Source organism: Takifugu flavidus, chromosome 1, assembly GCF_003711565.1.
Source record: "Takifugu flavidus isolate HTHZ2018 chromosome 1, ASM371156v2, whole genome shotgun sequence".
Classification (NCBI taxonomy): Eukaryota; Metazoa; Chordata; class Actinopteri; order Tetraodontiformes; family Tetraodontidae; genus Takifugu; species Takifugu flavidus.
Window position 1 is genome coordinate 12,008,258 of NC_079520.1, and position 18,172 is coordinate 12,026,429.

Sequence of the window (18,172 nt, forward strand, 5' to 3'; positions counted from 1 at the left end):
CTCACCCAGGCTGGGAGGCACAAAAACCTGATGTTTTCCACGGCATCATCGTATGCATGGGAGCTAATCAGATGGTTGTTAACCAGGGGGTCATTGAGCTATGAGGAGAAATAGGCCTTGATTAGTCATAATCAAACAGACATTTGGTTGATTTTGATGATGTTATTATTTAGAATCGCTTGCAAAAATTTTACTTTCAGCATGCGCATGTTTTTCTGAAAGAAGCATTTTTAGTGTGCAAAATTTGGGCCGTTGAAGTAGCTCGATGTACTATTTTTGGTTTTTTTGAAAGATCATAAAATCTATAGTAAGTTTAAACTTGGTCTACATATCTTTATTTCAGTCTCCAATGGGCTTTTTCTTATTTAACCCTTCACTATGGACCAGTTTGACCTGTCAGAGCCCAAACTCCTCACTGCAGTATTTACCCTGCATGCTGGACCTTCTGGGGTTATCAGGGCACTTGATCCTGTCTTTGTACACCATATCTTTGCACAAGTTATCATTTAAATTTTAAAGCATAGCCTGGAAGATAATGGTGAGTGCTCCGAGACACCCAGAGCTGCTTCATTCCCAGCAGTGAACCCCCAATCAAAGCAGAAGTCCTGCCAGCTCTTCCAAAATATTGTTGTAGAGCACATTTATCTGTGTGCATGTTTGTGTATCTGAGACTGCTGGAGCCCAAACACATGTGTTTGCTGGCAGAGGGAACCTGAATTTCAGGCCTGTGTTGTGTAAATTTATTAGACACATTTCTGGGAAAAAAGAAACATGAGCATGAAAACCCCCCTAAAAGGGCCCCAATATTAAATTGCGTCAAATTTTAATGTTGTTAAGAACCAGTCCAGAAATCTCCCTGTAGACGCGCGCTCACACACACACACACTCACACACACACAGATGACTTTAGTGTGTTTGCTGAGTTGTGCACATTTCCTGGAAAAGTCAGTCAGTGTGCAAAGTTGCTGCTTCCTGTCGTGGAGTGCTCATACCGAACCGAGACCACAATCAAGAATCCCTTAAAGCAACAAAAATAAATAAATGAAGCTTGGAAATGAATCTTGAAATGAATCTTGTTCTATTTGTCGAATTCAAACCAAAGTAAAACTAGTGAGATCATTCCCTGTGCTTGGCAGAGATTAATGGTCTTTGATGGTTTCTCCATCTAAAATGAAAAAAGTCTGGGTTATCACATTAGCTCAACAACATTGCAGTGAGATGAACAAATGAAAGTCCATTTCACCTCAGGATAGAATAGGCTTTTCAATAAATTATACATTGGAAATACCTGAAAACTGGCATGGGTGTAGAAATAATGAGGGTCTGTTGGGGCTATAGGGCTCTATGGGCATTTGAGGTGACATTTTTAATTATAGCCTTATAGCACATCATGCATCAAAGCTGTTGACATTACACTGTAATAAGAATCTGATGAGTGGGAGAAGTCAGCGTCAGTTTCGGACTGGATTTGCAGATGATGATAGGGTGCTGAGGTCCTTGGAAGGCATCTGGAATCTGGCACATTCTGACATTAGACAGAGGCTGTTAAAGATGCCAGAATTTAGACATGAGACATTATGAAATAGTGCTCCAAATAGTTCTGCGCAGAGAAAAAACATGACTGGATGCATTTTTGATTCACATCTTTGGAGCTCCACCAATCGGTGAATACGTGACAATGAAACTATTTTAATATGAAGAAACACTCCCACCTAGTGGATATATCCGGAAATGTTATGTTTCTTTTTATACAATTATTATTATTGTTGTAGTTGTAGTATTGTTGATGTTGTTATTGATGTAAAATCTGGCTGCAAAAATTCGCTAACTCTGATTAGATTGAGATTAAATTCAGAGGGATGGAGAAATGTGGGCGTTGAAGCCACGTTGCTGCGCACAACTTTGGCTGGTGGTGAAGTCAGCGCTTCAGTGGCGACGCTCCAGTTGGTGTTGGGAACGATCATGTCTGCTAAACTGCTCTCTGCTCACAGCACCGTTTTCAAGTGCTGGCAAACTCGACAGAGGGGTTTGTGGCGATGTTTGAGGTAAGACGCGGCAGTTTGGTTCAGCGATTTGGGGGTTTTTACCAACAACGACGCTTCACCCACCGTAAATGCTGTTTTTGTAACTTGCAGCACAGGATCCGCCTCTCTGGGCTCGGGGAGCCTGAAGGGCCGCAGCTGCCTCACTCTCAAAGATTTCAGCTCCGATGAAATCAAGAGCCTGTTGTGGGCGTCCAGCGATCTGAAACATCGGATCAAACTGGAAAAGCAGGTCGCTAAACGTCTTTATAGTGAGGAGATCGCGCGTAGCTTCCATTAGCGCCACTAACTGTCATTTCTACCTCAGTATCTTCCCATTCTACAAGGGAAGTCAATGGCCATGATATTTGAGAAGAGGAGCACCAGAACAAGAATGTCCACGGAGACAGGTGCAAGAGTTCAACAGAATAAGTATCAGTCCCAAATCAATCCTTTAGTTCCCACACAGGCAAATATTACACATGTTCCCAGTGTACGCTGATGCTGATCAGCAGATGATCTGGTACATTTCAGAGCAGCAGAACACACTCGTAGCTCCTGTCCAGTGGTGCAAGACGTATTGTTAATGTGGACACAAAAGCTGTGCTGACTGGTGACCTTTTAGCGCATCCCTGGGACAAAGCCCTCTGCACTGGAATGGTTCCCCAGTAAACCCGGACTGGTCTGTGGAAACTATTGTCATCTGTGATCCTTTCAGGTTTTGCGCTGCTGGGTGGGCACTCCTGTTTCCTCACGTCTCAGGACATTCACCTGGGGGTCAACGAGAGCTGTAGAGACACAGCCAGGTCAGTATTCAAGGATTTTCTTACCCTAACTTCTGTTTAAAACACGTGACCTGTCTCCTGTAGGACGAGATGAAAGTTTCTGAGTGGGTTCCTCTCTTCCCAGGGTGCTCTCAAGACAGTGTGACATTGTCTTGGCGCGTGTCTACAGTCACTCCACGCTGGAGGAACTGGACAGGGAAGCCTCGGTCCCCATCATTAATGGTCTCTCTGATCTCTACCACCCGATCCAGATTCTGGCTGACTTCCTCACCCTGCAGGTGCTCCAGGCTCTCTGTTTATTCCTCTCATCAAAAGCCATTTTTAAAAAACGATACTTAGAACTCTTCTCTTGCAGGAGCATTACGGGTCCCTCCAGGGGCTAACCGTTAGCTGGATCGGGGATGGAAACAATGTCCTTCATTCCTTTATGATGGCTGCAGCCAAACTGGGAGTTCATCTCAGGATCGCCACACCAAAGGTTTGGCCCATTACTGTAGAGCGGAGTAGATTTATGACCCGTAAACAACAGGAACCAAGTGTGAAACTGTGGCACCCGAAATAGTTTCTTTGAACGAGTCGGCCCATCAGTAGTTTAACTGTTTAAATGAACTAGAATAACTCATCAGACAGCATCAGCAACTTTATACAAAAACACATTTAAACATTTTGGGCATTAAATTAATTTATTTACAAATAATATCTCGGAGCATTATTGCAAATAATAAGAGGGCAAAATGGCCCATTTCTATCAGCTGCACTATAATGTTGAATAATAAAAGATTGAAAGATGCAGGTAGATCAGTTAGAAATTAAATAAATGCTGAGAATATGAAACTGTAGAGTTCGTAATACACTCCAGGAGGTTCAGGAAAGATGAAAACCAAACTCTGAGGTTGACTTCTATTTTCTGGATCTGCAGGGATATGAACCAGAGATGAGTCTAATTCAGGAGGCACAGAGACTCTCCAGAGAGGTGATGCTTGCAGGACGTGTCTCCAGACCTTGTCGGTGGACCGCTCCGTAACTCTTAGTTGTATTTCGCCCCAGCACGGGACCCAGTTTCTTCTCACTGATGACCCGATGGAAGCAGCCCATGGCAGCAATGTTTTGGTCACTGACACCTGGATCAGCATGGGGCAGGAGGAGGAGAAGAAAAAGAGAATGAAGGATTTTGAAGGTTACCAGATTACAATGAAGGTAAATCAGAAGTTTAAGTTTCCCATATATACCAATGATTCAGCTCAGTCATCATCGGGGGGGAGCTTCTCAACCAAGAGCATTTAATCTGCTCAAACTAGTAAACTTACTGTATAATCAGGTCAATTTGTCCAGGTTTTAAAGCACGTGCAGCAGTTTGGTGTGGGCCCTCTGGACGGTTGGTTGAGCTAACGTTCACCTTAACCTGATAGTTTTGCATCGGTCTTCTACAGACAGCAAGTGTGGCCAAACCAGACTGGACCTTCCTGCATTGTCTTCCCAGGAAAATGGAGGAGGTGGACGATGAGGTGTTCTACTCATCACTCTCCCTCGTCTTCCCTGAGTCCGAGAACAGGAAGTGGACAATCATGGTGAGTGAATTGAATATTTACTCTCTCTCTGTCTCTCTCTGTCTCTCTCTGTACAGTCTTAACTTGATCATCGCATCTTTGTTCTCTTTCAGGGTCTGATAGTTGCTCTTCTGACCGACTACAGTCCACAAATTCCAATGCCCAAGATTTAAACAGACTTTTAATGCGTTACAGTGGAAAATGATGCAGTTCAGTGATACTCAGAACACTGGATTCACACATCGGTTTCTTTAGTTTTGTCTGAGTGTGTGCAACTATTACAGCCACTGAGCGACTCAACTCCTCAACCTCCACTGAAGCTAAAGTCCAGCTGCAAAGGGGAGAGTTCTTATTGTGAATTCTCCGTCTCAGCCCTGGCGAAGCGACCGACGTGCTGAAGTGTGAGACAGGAGGATCCATAACAGTAGAGGGGAAATAATTACCACCCACAACCATGGATCATCTCTGGCCACGGCACCCATCTTGGCAGCCGACGATCGGTGGCCCCGGTTGTGTGTTACTCCTGATTATTTTTATTACACTTGGACCTTTAACTGTATGATGTTTGAAAGCAACAGAACGTTTGGAAGATTCGGTTGTACTTTTATTCCCAACAACACTTCTCCAGATGGCAGCATCACCAGAGGGCCTAACAGCTCTCTGAGGAGATGGCTGAAAACTCCGCCACTGAAAATCCCTTCGGTGACACGATGACGAAGCGGTTTGGGCGATGGAACGGAATCCTAACTAGTCTTGTCATGTTTCTGGCTGCAGGAGCTGCCCCGCTCACCCTGTGGGTGTGTTGTTCTATTCCATGTGTCCATGAATGATTGGGTAGAGCTGAGGGGAAAACAGGAAGACATGAATGCAGGAGAATCTGAATGGAAATCTGTCGACAGTTCCTCTATATTCTTCCCAATGATGCAGGATTATGTGACCTGAGTATTAAACTGTGCTATTGAAGGACGGGTTTCAAACAACGTTGGTAGCTTTGTCTCCTTGTTGCAAGAATTGAATAGATTATTTTCCACCCTCACCAAAACTTTGTCTTCATTGACTTGGGTTCAAAGGTTGAGTTTATCTTGACAGGTTTGACAGATCTGATGACCTTTTTGGAAAATTTGTCTTTTTGTGCTCATCACAAAGATGGTTTCACAGCTGATTTCAGTGGTGCAGAGGACTCTCCTCTAGATGTTGATGGATCATGACCTGGGTAAACAAGAACCTTCATGAGAGTTATCCTTCATTTATTTGATCCCTAAAGAATTGTTCTTCTTCCTCTTCCATAATAATATTACTTTTATGATTGTCATACTTATATCAAAGAAATATCAACTATTTGCAAAATTTGAAAAATAAAATCTGGAAATTCTGCTGAGCTCAACAAATCTAAAGTCAGACAGACTCTCCAGTGACCAAATTCAACTTCAGAGCTTGTCTATGAATCCAAATAGTAACATTCAATTAGACTTTTAGAATTACCTTTTTTGTCCAAGTCTCTCTTGGTGTCATGGCAGATAAAAGTGTTCCAAACAAAGTCTCTAACGCCAATATGGAAACAAGGGAGAGGAGTTGGAGGCTGGTGGTGAAGTCAGCGCTTCAGTGGCGACGCTCCAGTTGGTGTTGGGAACGATCATGTCTGCTAAACTGCTCTCTGCTCACAGCACCGTTTTAAAATGCTGGCAAACTCAACAGAGGGGTTTGTGGCGATGCTTCGGGTAAGATGCTGCAGGTTGGAGTTTTAGCAAATCAATATTTTTTGCCTCAAATATTACTCGTGTTTGTGACTTGCAGCACAGGATCCGCCTCTCTGGGCTCGGGGAGCCTGAAGGGCCGCAGCTGCCTCACTCTCAAAGATTTCAGCTCCGATGAAATCAAGAGCCTGTTGCTGAGTTGAAACCGAGCAACCCAGTAAAGCCCTGCGTGAATCAACAAAAGACACAAACACAGGCAGCCTTGCAAGGCCGAGCGAGCAGCAGTTCACTCTGGAACACCCTCCGTCGCTCTGCTGCTCCTCTGCAAACCTCCTTCCTTTATTCACATCAGCTCTATATCCACGTAGAATTTTCACCTCCTCCCAAGATGCTTTTAGGGTTTCAGATAACAATCTCACAGTAAACCTGGTGCTCTGGACATGTGTTAAATCAAGGGAGGTGAAAAACACTCTGTTTCTTCTTCATGCACTTAGGTGCTAAACATACAAATGCATTTAAATGATAACAATATAATAATTATTCTTACAGTGTCCAGCGATCTGAAACATTGGATCAAACTGGAAAAGCAGGTTGCTAAACGTCTTTATTTGTGAGGCAGAGGGAGCCGAAGTTTTAACGCTGCTTTGAAAAAAGTTAAAGATTCATTGTCTTTGAATGGTTTCTCCATCTAAAATGAAACAAGTCTGGGTTATCACATTAGCTCAACAACATTGCGGTGAGATGAACAAATGAAAGTCCATTTCACCTCAGGATAGAATAGGCTTTTCAATAAATTATACATTGGAAATACCTGAAAACTGGCATGGGTGTAGAAATAATGAGGGTCTGTTGGGGCTATTGGGCTCTATGGGCATTTGAGGTGACATTTTTAATTATAGCCTTATAGCACATCATGCATCAAAACTGTTGACATTACACTGTAATAAGAATCTGATGAGTGGGAGAAGTCAGCGTCAGTTTCGGACTGGATTTGCAGATGATGATAGGGTGCTGAGGTCCTTGGAAGGCATCTGGAATCTGGCACATTCTGACATTAGACAGAGGCTGTTTAAAGATGCCAGAATTTAGACATGAGACATTATGAAATAGTGCTCCAAATAGTTCTGCGCAGAGAAAAAACATGACTGGATGCATTTCTGATTCACATCTTTGGAGCTCCACCAATCGGTGAATACGTGACAATGAAACTATTTTAATATGAAGAAACACTCCCACCTAGTGGATATATCCGGAAATGTTCTTTATTATTATTATTATTATTATTGTTGTTGTTGTTGTTGTTGTTAATATTAATGTATTTCTGGTAGTTGAATCATAGCAACTGGACTGTTTGATGTTCTTGAAGACGTTTCAACTCTCATCCAAGAGGCTTCATTAGTTCTAGCTGACTGTCGGGGAGTTCCAGATAGTTATTGTTACGATGCGTGGTTGTACGGGACCCGAACGCAGGCAAGACGCAGTGATGAAAGGTCCAAAGTAGGTTTTATTTAACAAACACAAAAAGGACAGTCCCCCTGGACTGCTGGGAAGCAACAGTTCCAACTTCGGGTGCGTACAAAGAGCTTCAGCGCGTCGCCACAAAATCACCAAAATCTTTCGAAACCAACAAAGTCACCAGAGACACCAAAAGCACACAAAATTCCTCCGACACTGGTAGGCCGGAGTTCTAGTCCTTAAATAGGCTGCTGATGGCCTGCAGGTGCGCCAACCGGTGGCCGGAGCATGGCTCCACCACGCCCCCTGCAGGAAAAGACAACCGGAAGCCTGCAACCCAACAAGTTATATTCTTCAGGAGCCATTGACACATTTGGAGCTTCAGTCAGCTGGTCGTTTGTTTCTACAAACCTCATTATGCGGGTTGTTAAAACTTCCCCTGACACAGTGGGGTTCGTAAGCAGCCATGTGTGAATGGCCTCGTCTCCTCCTGGGGATGTTTTTCAAAAGGGTTATATAAACAGGTGAGAGGTGATCTCTCAGTCCCTCACCTCTGTTTAATGGCCAAAACCTGTATATTATTGTCCTCAAACAAGTGTCCTTTGTCCTTCAGATGCAAGTGGACTGCTGAGTCCTGGCCTGAGGAGTTGGCTCTTCTTTGTTTTTCCATGCGCTTGTGAGGCTGTTGTGTTGTCTCCCCAATGGTCAGATCTGGGCATTATTATTATTGTTATTAGGAAGTATTGTTATGTAAAGGAAATTATTTTTTTGTTTAGCATAGATCATTTAAACCAGTAAGGTCAAGCAAATTCATTTGATGATGCTTGTGCAGGTGCACGAGGTGTCACGAGTTGCAGAACAAAGACTCCTTAGAAAATGATGAAGATGTGCGAGTCAGCAACCTTCAAAATGCTACAGTTTTTCATGCTAACCTTGTGGCGATGAAGTAAGTAGATGGAAAAGTACTGAGAGAAAGGCGTAGTTGCTGAGCATTAGAAAAGGGACATGTTTGTTACATTGGGCAGAGATCTCTCTGCATGCTGTTGTTGCATGTGTTGACTGACTTATTAAACTCTTAAAGGCAGCATTCTGACTTTGTGTTAACTGAAGAAATTCCTCGACAGTTATTACTGTTGTAACAATCTGGGAACAAAAAACATCGGATAAGATTGAGATAAAATCTAGAGTGATGGAGAAATGTGGGCGTGGAAGCCACGTTGCTGGTTGTAAATCAGCGCTTCAGTGGCGACGCTCCAGTTGGTGTTGGGAACGATCATGTCTGCTAAACTGCTCTCTGCTCACAGCACCGTTTTCAAGTGCTGGCAAACTCGACAGAGGGGTTTGTGGCGATGTTTAAGGTAAGACGCGGCAGTTTGGTTCAGCGATTCGTTTTTTTTTTACCAACAACGACGCTTCACCCACCGTAAATGCTGTTTTTGTAACTTGCAGCACAGGATCCGCCTCTCTGGGCTCGGGGAGCCTGAAGGGCCGCAGCTGCCTCACTCTCAAAGATTTCAGCTCCGATGAAATCAAGAGCCTGTTGTGGGCGTCCAGCGATCTGAAACATCGGATCAAACTGGAAAAGCAGGTCGCTAAACGTCTTTATAGTGAGGAGATCGCGCGTAGCTTCCATTAGCGCCACTAACTGTCATTTCTACCTCAGTATCTTCCAATTCTACAAGGGAAGTCAATGGCCATGATATTTGAGAAGAGGAGCACCAGAACAAGAATGTCCACGGAGACAGGTGCAAGAGTTCAACAGAATTAGCATCAGTCCCAAGTCAATCCTTTAGTTCCCACACAGGCAAATATTATACATGTTCCCAGTGTACGCTGATGCTGATCAGCAGATGATCTGGTACATTTCAGAGCAGCAGAACACACTCGTAGCTCCTGTCCAGTGGTGCAAGACGTATTGTTCGTGCTACTGGTGGCTTTTCAGCGCATCGCTCTGCGCTGTTGTTCTATGAAAGTACTGACTGATCTTCTATGTTTGATATCACTAGAAGTGAAGCAATGGTCATCTGTGATCCTTTCAGGTTTTGCGCTGCTGGGTGGGCACCCCTGTTTCCTCAAGCCTCAGGACATTCACCTGGGGGTCAACGAGAGCTGTAGAGACACAGCCAGGTCAGTATTGGATTATGCACTCTTCTTTTTTTATCTTACGTTATGACTTTTCCTCTCTTCCCAGGGTGCTCTCAAGACAGTGTGATATCATCTTGGCACGAGTACCCAACCAATCCACGCTGGAGGAACTGGACAGGGAAGCCTCGGTCCCCATCATTAATGGAATGTCTGACCTCTACCACCCAATCCAGATTCTGGCTGACTTCCTCACCCTGCAGGTGCTCCAGGCTCTCTGTAGATTCGAGTTTATTTCTTTTGTGACTCTTCATGTTTTAAAAGTTTTTGCTGTTCTCTTGCAGGAGCATTACGGGTCCCTCCAGGGGCTAACCGTTAGCTGGATCGGGGATGGAACCAATATCCTTCATTCCTTTATGATGGCTGCAGCCAAACTGGGAGTTCATCTTAAGATTGCAAAACCAAAGGTTTGGCCCATTACTGTAGAGCGGAGTAGATTTATGACCCGTAAACAACAGGAACCAAGTGTGAAACTGTGGCACCCGAAATCGTTTCTTTGAACGAGTCGGCCCATCAGTAGTTTAACTGTTTAAATGAACTAGAATAACTCATCAGACAGCATCAGCAACTTTATACAAAAACACATTTAAATATTTTGGGCATTAAATTAATTTTTGTACAAATTATATCTTGGAGCATTATTGCAAATAAGTAAGTAAGTTTCTATCAGCTGCACTATAATGTTGATCCATTATATCGAATTTCCAACCAGGGTGAAAGATTGAAAGATGCAGCTAGATCTTAAAAATTAAATAAATGCTGAGAATATGAAACTGTAGAGTTCGTAATAGACTCCAGGAGGTTCAGGAAAGATGAAAACCAAACTCTGAGGTTGACTTCTATTTTCTGGATCTGCAGGGATATGAACCAGAGATGAGTCTAATTCAGGAGGCACAGAGACTCTCCAGAGAGGTGATGCTTGCAGGACGTGTCTCCAGACCTTGTCGGTGGACCGCTCCGTAACTCTTAGTTGTATTTCGCCCCAGCACGGGACCCAGTTTCTTCTCACTGATGACCCGATGGAAGCAGCCCATGGCAGCAATGTTTTGGTCACTGACAACTGGCTTGGAAATGAGGAGGAGCGGAAAAAGAGACTGAAGGATTTTGAAGGTTACCAGATTACAATGAAGGTAAATCAGAAGTTTAAGTTTCCCATATATACCAATGATTCAGCTCAGTCATCATCAGGGGGGAGCTTCTCAACCAAGAGCATTTAATCTGCTCAAACTAGTAAACTTACTGTATAATCAGGTCAATTTGTCCAGGTTTTAAAGCACGTGCAGCAGTTTGGTGTGGGCCCTCTGGACGGTTGGTTGAGCTAACGTTCACCTTAACCTGATAGTTTTGCATCGGTCTTCTACAGACAGCAAGTGTGGCCAAACCAGACTGGACCTTCCTGCATTGTCTTCCCAGGAAAATGGAGGAGGTGGACGATGAGGTGTTCTACTCATCACGCTCCCTCGTCTTCCCTGAGTCCGAGAACAGGAAGTGGACAATCATGGTGTGTGAATTGAATATTTACTCTCTCTCTGTCTCTCTCTGTACAGTCTTAACTTGATCATCGCATCTTTGTTCTCTTTCAGGGTCTGATAGTTGCTCTTCTGACCGACTACAGTCCACAAATTCCAATGCCCAAGATTTAAACAGACTTTTATTGCGTTACAGTGGAAAATGATGCAGTTCAGTGATACTCAGAACACTGGATTCACACATCGGTCCAGTGCATCAATAGTTTTGTCTAAGTATGTGCAGCTATGCGCAGCTATTACAGTCACTAAATGTTGATCAAAGTGAATACATGGCAGGAGAAAAATTAATTGATTACTCTTTTAATTCAGTTAAATGATGCATTAATCGTGCATTCATTGTTATGGTCCTCAGTCTTCGAGTGAAGAAATCTTCACAACCTTTAGCCCTGATAAACATATACAAGTAAGTATACATGTATATATCACGCTTTACTGCCAACTGCTGTTACCCCCACACCGTTTAATACCAAAATAGGCCTAAAAATGCCAATATACAAAAACATTGATTTACTGTTATTGGAGCAAGTTGTTGACAGATTGGATATCTTTTAATTCAGCTTTTATGTGTAAATGCATATTCTCCACGTTTCCCACTATATCATATGGATTTTCTTCCAAGAGCCTGATGGAAAAAATTAGTCGAAATAGTGATTCACTGTTAATGTGTTACTGTTCACTGTACAAAAAGAAAGCAGAATAAACTAAATTACATTCATCAACACGTGAGTCTTACACGTTACTAAAGTGACAATCTTGTTTTCATTTTTATTGCGACAGTCATTCTGCGAATGTAATTTTGTGGAATTCCGCGTGCAACAACTCGTTGGTTTAAATGATTGTAGTTGTGTTGCGAGTCCAGACCGCGTGCGCCCCCACACGGTCAGAGCTGGTACTGCCCCTTTCTGATTGGCTGGGGGGAGGCAGCCTGAGTGCGGGAAGCTTTGATCTGCTTGGGTGGTCCAGTCGCGGATAAAAATGATGTTGCGCTTAGTTATAAACGCAACCTGTCGTTGTTGAGTCGTTATTAAAGGAACAAACGCACGTTCTGATGCACTTTTGTTAGCACTGACGCATATGCCCTCGTATGACAAATGCAACACAAAAAGACTACAATTTCAACTACTTCGCGGATGAAAACGCACTGCAGATGCGACAAAATCCGCGCTCACCGCCCACAACAAAACAAAATTAACGTGAAAACGGGGAAATCAAATCAAGTGCAATCTCCTCGGCGACCACCCACATACCGAAGAAGTCTGTTTGGAGAGGGAGTTAAAGTGAAGTGGGAAGGAGGACGCCATTGTAGCCGCAGCTGCCCGCTTGTGTTTCGGCGGTGGGGACCGGGCAAACTTCAGCCTTAACAATGCTCCGGGCTTTTAGGGGCCTCTTCGGGCACCCGGTCCAGTAAATAACGTTTAAACCGTGAAAACACACAGAAACGATGGACGGTGGGGTACCGAGGCGGGCAAGATGCGGAACCACAGCGCCGAAACAAATCAGGTAAGAACCGTGATTCTGGGGGACAATGGGAGAAAGTTTCTGGCTAACAGCGGCTAACTAAAGATAACGGAGTTGTTCCAGCAAAACGAGCTGCTAAGGTCGGGCTACCAGCCACAATGGTGCATCTCTTGCACGCTCACGCAAAGCTCCACTTGTGAAACTAACCCAGATTTTAAGGAACATTTTTGAACCTAGAAACTCCAGGGTATCGAATGGCACCCACTATACTGTGTGACTTGACTTAAGCTTGTGCTGGCGACTTTCCCAAGACTTTGCATGTTTGGGGGTTTATTAGGGAGGATTTTGCCCTATTGTAGATTCGATTTAGGCTAAAAATTAATGATGGCAGATGATTCGTGTATTAGTAAAACTTGTGTGCCAGTGTTGCGATGCAGTACAAGGAAAACATGAAGCAACTGACATACTTGGGTCATTTTAAGTGTCGAAAGCGTAATGATCTTAACATGTATTGCATAGGAAGACTGATGTAATGTCTCTTTTTACATCTCTGATATGCATCTAAACTTCTGTCTGCAATAAACCGGTAATCACCTTGTCTTAAATAAATATTGTGCTACAGTAATGGCAGCTTTGTTTGTATTGTGGATTTTATGCTCCAGGCAATTCAAAGTGCTTTATATAGAAACATGAACACATTCAGTAAAGGAGAGAGCAAGACAAATGCCTTCAACCTGGGTTTACTTTAAACAGACTTACATTCGGTTCAGATCTGTTGACACTTTGTTTCAGTTCTGTTTGGTATTAAAGCGAAATGCTGCTTCACCGGTTTTAGTTTCAGGTTCATATTTTGTCAATATGCCATTAAAGTGTTGTGGACCTAAACCACATTGTGGTGTTTTGGTCCAGGAGAAGAACGCTACCATCTATTCTGCATCTGACAGGGGCCGATCTATGGACTCTATGAGCAGGGGAATATGTTCAGATTCTTTTGTTTTGGTCAGAACCCGAGCTGCCGTGTTCAGAATGAGCTACAGCTGTTTGATGCTCTTTTTATTGAGTCAGAAGGGCGTTACAGCGATCTGGTGGAAATGACAGCGTGGATCAGGTTTTCCTGATCATTTTGGGACATAAACTCCCTTTATCTTTGGTTTTTAAGGACAATGACTCAATATTTACAGATCTCTGCCATGGTGGTTTCTGCCTGCTCACATTGTAGTTTCCCAAGGTGCAACAGCACCTGTGGCATGTGAGATTCTGCAATTAAACTCTGCACCCACAACTGGTGACATGGCCAGAGCCTCTATGAACTCGGCGTGCAGATTGAACGTTATCTGTAAGTTACAGAAGTCAGAAATGATCGGGAGGGGGGGTGGGGGCTCCTCCTTAACATCAAGAGAAAAAAGGTTAAGGCCCTTAGTTATAACCAAATCAAGTGTGTCTCCTCGATTGTGAGTTGGAACTCTCATTTTACCTATAAGAATGTAAATAAATGACATTATATTGTATATGGTCTCGTTGGAATGCACTTAATTATTCTTTACTGCAACTCAAATACATGACAGGAGAAAAAATACTGTCAGATCTTATAGATTAGTCATAACCACCTCTTTTTGTTGACAGTCTCCTGCCATTTCTTTGCCTATCCGGTGGCTCAGCAGCTCGCCATGAACACCAGTAGGAACTGCACAACGGTGGGGAGCCGGGAGGGTTTGGCTGCCCTGGAGTCGGTCTCCATAGTGACCATCACACTGCTCGCCTGCTTGGGGAATCTCTTGATAGTGGCCACCCTGTATCGCAGGCCTTATTTGCTGACACCCAGTAACAAGTTTGTGTTCAGCCTGACCCTGTCCAATCTGCTGATGTCCGTGTTGGTGCTGCCTTTCGTGGCTGTGAGCTCAGTCAAGAGAGAGTGGGTGTTCGGGGTCGTGTGGTGTAACTTCACTGCCCTGCTTTACCTGCTCATCAGCTCCGCCAGCATGCTCACCCTTGGCGCCATAGCCATCGACAGGTCAGTGCCACCACATGTAAACAAAGGCAACATTTGCATACTGATCTCCCAGTCATGCTCTAAAATGTCACCTCGTTTTTGCCTCATTAGGTACTATGCCGTACTTTACCCGATGATATACCCCATGAAGATCACTGGAAACCGGGCGGTCGTTGCCATCTCCTACGTGTGGCTGCACTCCCTGGTGGGCTGCCTGCCGCCTCTGTTCGGCTGGTCTTCTTTTGAGTTTGACTGCTTCAAAAGGACCTGCGTTGCATCCTGGCACAGAGAACCCAGCTACACCGCCTTCTGGATTGCCTGGTGCCTGCTTCCCCCCTTGGTCATCATGCTGGCTTGTTACGGGGTGATTTTCCGCGTTGCTCGCATGAAAGCCCGCAAGGTGCACTGTGGGACGGTGGTTGTGGCCCAGGACGACTCCGCTGGAGCTCAGAGGAGTGGACGTAAAAACTCGAGTACCTCAACCTCTTCCAACGGGAGCCGACGGAGTCTGGTTTATGCCGGGAGCCAGTGTAAGGCCTTTGTCACCATTTTGGTGGTGATCGGCACTTTTCTCATCACGTGGGGGCCGTACGTCGGGGTGGTCTGCACCGAGGCCCTGTGGGGGCCAGGTAGCGTATCTCAGGGACTGGAGACGTTAGTGGCGTGGCTGTCGTTGTGCAGCGCAGTTTGCCACCCACTCATCTACGGTTTATGGAACAAAACGGTGAGGAAGGAGCTGCTGGGAATGTGTTTCGGAGATCGCTACTACAGAGAGTCGTTTGCCACGCGGCAAAGGACTTCCCGCCTGTTCAGCATCTCAAACAGAATCACAGGTTCGTGGGCTGCAGTGATTCTTACCGTATTTTGTGTGAATATTGAAGATGGAATTTGCATCAATATTAATGCACCGCAATCAAAGATAAGACTGTAAAGAGTCCAGTGCGAGTGGATCTCTATCTGTCAGTCACATAAAGGCTTCAGTACCTTTGTAGAGATAGAAGAGGTAAATAATAATGAATCAGGTGGGTGTTGCAGTGCTGGAATAAACATGCGAGTGTAGGGAAAGTCCATCCTGTTTACATTTACAGTCCTGCGCCTTTGTGGTGCCAGATGTTGCACGTTGACACATTCCTTACTTGTCTTCAGACTTGGGTATGTCCCCACATCTGACAGCCATGTTGGCCGGTGGAGGGCAGCTGTTGGCCCCCGGGAGCAGCACAGGAGACACCGGCTTCAGTTTCACTCAGGACTCATGTAAGTTGTAGGAAAACCTGTGGGAAAAAAAACAAACTTTTATGCATTATATATTTAAAATGAGAATATTTGATGCATTAACATTTTTATTTTGATTTGACATTGAACGCATCTTTTTCCACACAAATAATTCTCAAATTTATGATTCTCAGAGCTCAACTAACAGCTAATCTGCTGGTATTATTAGGTTAAATTCTTTTTTCTTGCTTTAGGAAGTTTTAATCTCTGGTTTTCCTGTTAAAATGCATCAAGTCTCATTTAAAATGGAGAACTGCAATAGAATCGTGTCTGTCGTAAACCCCAAATTAGGATGTGGTTGTTGGTGTGGCTCTCACGCAACATTGCTGCGCTTGAGCTTCGTGTTTCTGCTTCACCGCACACTGGGCAGCACTGATCATGGCTTTGGGGGGAGAGCAAGTTGGGTCTCAAACGTCCGCTGCTGCTCACACAGCCGTCTCTGTTGTCTGTATTGTCCCCCACGCAGGCACCGATGTGATGCTGTTGGAGAGTTTCTCCACAGACGGCTCCTCCCATCATCAGCACCATGGTAACAACCTCTCTGCGAAGAGGAGGAGCTCGGTCACTTTTGAAGATCAGGTGGAGCAGTCCAAAGGTACGTGTCCTTCACAACGTCCTTGCAGTCAAATAGAGCTGTAGAGAATTTTAGACATCTGATCGCGTCCTCTTTTTTTTTTTTTTTTTTTTTTTCCCCAGCTGAAAACGACAACCCAGCATCCATTCAAATCCACGCAGAGGTTCACAAATCCCTGGACACCTTTGCGTCTTGTCTGGCGAAGGCTATAGAGAATGACGCCAAGCTGACTTTGTTTGGGGAGGATCTGAGTCTGACTGCGGGAATTTTCAGCACCAGGGCCGGACCCAGACCCAGGTACCTGGACGGTCAGAGACTGAGGCTGGAAAGCATCGATGAAGGGATTGTTAAGGATGACAGAGATGAGGCGGAGGAGGATCAGGAGGAAAAACCAGCCTGATTACAGCTGGTCCACAACACTTTGTTAGCGTTGCTTTGTAACTGAAGGCATCACGGGTATTCCACACTTGAAGGTATTAGGAAACAGGAATGTGACACATTTCCATTCATTTCATGTGTGTAATGTCTTCATTTTCTGTGTTTATTTAATCAAATATGAGTTACCAGGTAGCTGTAGTTGATTACTTTGTGTTGTTTTCCCAGTATTCCCAGTATGACCAGTAACAGTATGAGCAGTATATCTCACGTAGAGCTTTATTGCAAATAGAACTGGTTCCGTCCTCCCCATAACACTCTGATCATAAGCTGATTTGTCTTTCAGGTAAGAACTAGTTTATACACACATATGTAGCAATTGTCTCTACTGGATTTTACTTCCCATGTTTGGTTAAACAGACCTGTGACCTAAAGAAAGCGCAGCAGTGTGATGACATGAGACCAACATAACTCTCACCAGTATCCGCGTTACTGGTTCCCACTGACCACTTGTCTCCCCCCAACACCATACTGGAAAAACAGAAGATTAGTAACTGGATCATTCCACGTCCTGCTAAGCATTACATGTAAATGTTCGGATAAAAGTAACCCTGAACAGGAAATAAGATGTACAGTGTTGCTATGGTACTTCTATGACATATTGTGGATCCAGAGCAAGTGTCATGTGACAGTTTTGATACTAAATATTTATCTGCTGCAGTTATTGCACTTAAGTTAGTGTTAATGTACAGTATATCTTCCATAACAGTACATATTAACAATCTAGTGAATGTGTCAGAAGATGGGAAATATAATAAACCATCCCACCTTTCTTTTGTTACAAACGTCACAGTCAAAAGTCCACGTACACAGTACTAGTAATTAGTGTTGCTTTTATTAATTTATTTGAGTTTCTAAACAGAATAGATTCCACAGGAACTTTGAATAAGCAGTGAGATTCTGGTGCTTTCTTACCTCAAGTCATAAATTTATCGAGTGGTACTTTTGTATGAAAACTCTGATTTGATACCTGATGTAACCTTTTGATTTTATACAGTAAATAGTAATGCAAACAATCTGCTTAAGTGTTTTTATTCAGTTCCCTTCAGCTTGAATAATGGTTTTATTACCGTTTTTGCATAAACCTCTGAACTATTTGCTATTTCTCTTGCTATTGAGTGAAGGTTAAGCTGACCTTGAGGCAACCACACCCAGATGCTTGTCCTGCAGTAAATCCAAACGGAAAACCTTGAATACAAGGATTCATTTAAAAAAAGTAAAACCTTTGTTTGAAAAGACAAAACTGACCGAGATGTGCTGATATGGCTTA

The 18,172-nt window shown here is 43.9% G+C and overlaps 3 protein-coding genes across 3 annotated transcripts; all 3 read left to right on the forward strand.

Annotated features, from left to right (window-relative positions):
- The first annotated feature begins 1,885 nt into the window (after positions 1–1,885).
- Positions 1,886–5,395, forward strand: LOC130532225 (ornithine transcarbamylase, mitochondrial-like). Its single transcript, XM_057044698.1, has 10 exons — positions 1,886–2,045; positions 2,136–2,274; positions 2,350–2,431; positions 2,740–2,827; positions 2,931–3,084; positions 3,162–3,284; positions 3,726–3,779; positions 3,854–4,003; positions 4,237–4,374; positions 4,467–5,395. Exons 1-10 carry the CDS (start codon positions 1,963–1,965, stop codon positions 4,524–4,526), a joined length of 1,071 nt encoding a protein of 356 aa, XP_056900678.1. The 5' UTR covers positions 1,886–1,962; the 3' UTR covers positions 4,527–5,395.
- Positions 5,396–8,643: 3,248 nt separating this feature from the next.
- On the forward strand, positions 8,644–11,892 carry LOC130532315 (ornithine transcarbamylase, mitochondrial-like). The gene is made up of 10 exons (XM_057044884.1): positions 8,644–8,860; positions 8,952–9,090; positions 9,166–9,247; positions 9,542–9,629; positions 9,694–9,847; positions 9,929–10,051; positions 10,503–10,556; positions 10,631–10,774; positions 11,008–11,145; positions 11,228–11,892. The coding sequence occupies exons 1-10, from the start codon at positions 8,778–8,780 to the stop codon at positions 11,285–11,287; spliced, it is 1,065 nt and encodes a 354-aa protein (XP_056900864.1). The 5' UTR covers positions 8,644–8,777; the 3' UTR covers positions 11,288–11,892.
- Positions 11,893–12,004: 112 nt separating this feature from the next.
- On the forward strand, positions 12,005–17,918 carry gpr161a (G protein-coupled receptor 161a). Its single transcript, XM_057044873.1, has 6 exons — positions 12,005–12,673; positions 14,255–14,642; positions 14,733–15,454; positions 15,768–15,875; positions 16,360–16,488; positions 16,590–17,918. The coding sequence occupies exons 2-6, from the start codon at positions 14,299–14,301 to the stop codon at positions 16,865–16,867; spliced, it is 1,581 nt and encodes a 526-aa protein (XP_056900853.1). The 5' UTR covers positions 12,005–12,673; positions 14,255–14,298; the 3' UTR covers positions 16,868–17,918.
- Positions 17,919–18,172: the final 254 nt, after the last annotated feature.

Excerpts from the sequence above, each read along its gene's own strand:
- LOC130532225 (XM_057044698.1), top strand. The coding sequence starts at position 1,963 with ATGTCTGCTAAACTGCTCTCTGCTCACAGCACCGTTTTCAAGTGCTGG. Across the intron at positions 2,046-2,135 it reads GGTTTGTGGCGATGTTTGAG|CACAGGATCCGCCTCTCTGG; the intron begins GTAAGACGCGGC and ends TGTAACTTGCAG. Across the intron at positions 2,828-2,930 it reads AGCTGTAGAGACACAGCCAG|GGTGCTCTCAAGACAGTGTG; the intron begins GTCAGTATTCAA and ends CTCTCTTCCCAG.
- LOC130532315 (XM_057044884.1), top strand. The coding sequence starts at position 8,778 with ATGTCTGCTAAACTGCTCTCTGCTCACAGCACCGTTTTCAAGTGCTGG. Across the intron at positions 8,861-8,951 it reads GGTTTGTGGCGATGTTTAAG|CACAGGATCCGCCTCTCTGG; the intron begins GTAAGACGCGGC and ends TGTAACTTGCAG. Across the intron at positions 10,052-10,502 it reads TTAAGATTGCAAAACCAAAG|GGATATGAACCAGAGATGAG; the intron begins GTTTGGCCCATT and ends CTGGATCTGCAG.
- gpr161a (XM_057044873.1), top strand. The coding sequence starts at position 14,299 with ATGAACACCAGTAGGAACTGCACAACGGTGGGGAGCCGGGAGGGTTTG. Across the intron at positions 15,455-15,767 it reads CATCTCAAACAGAATCACAG|ACTTGGGTATGTCCCCACAT; the intron begins GTTCGTGGGCTG and ends ACTTGTCTTCAG. Across the intron at positions 16,489-16,589 it reads TCAGGTGGAGCAGTCCAAAG|CTGAAAACGACAACCCAGCA; the intron begins GTACGTGTCCTT and ends TTTTTTCCCCAG.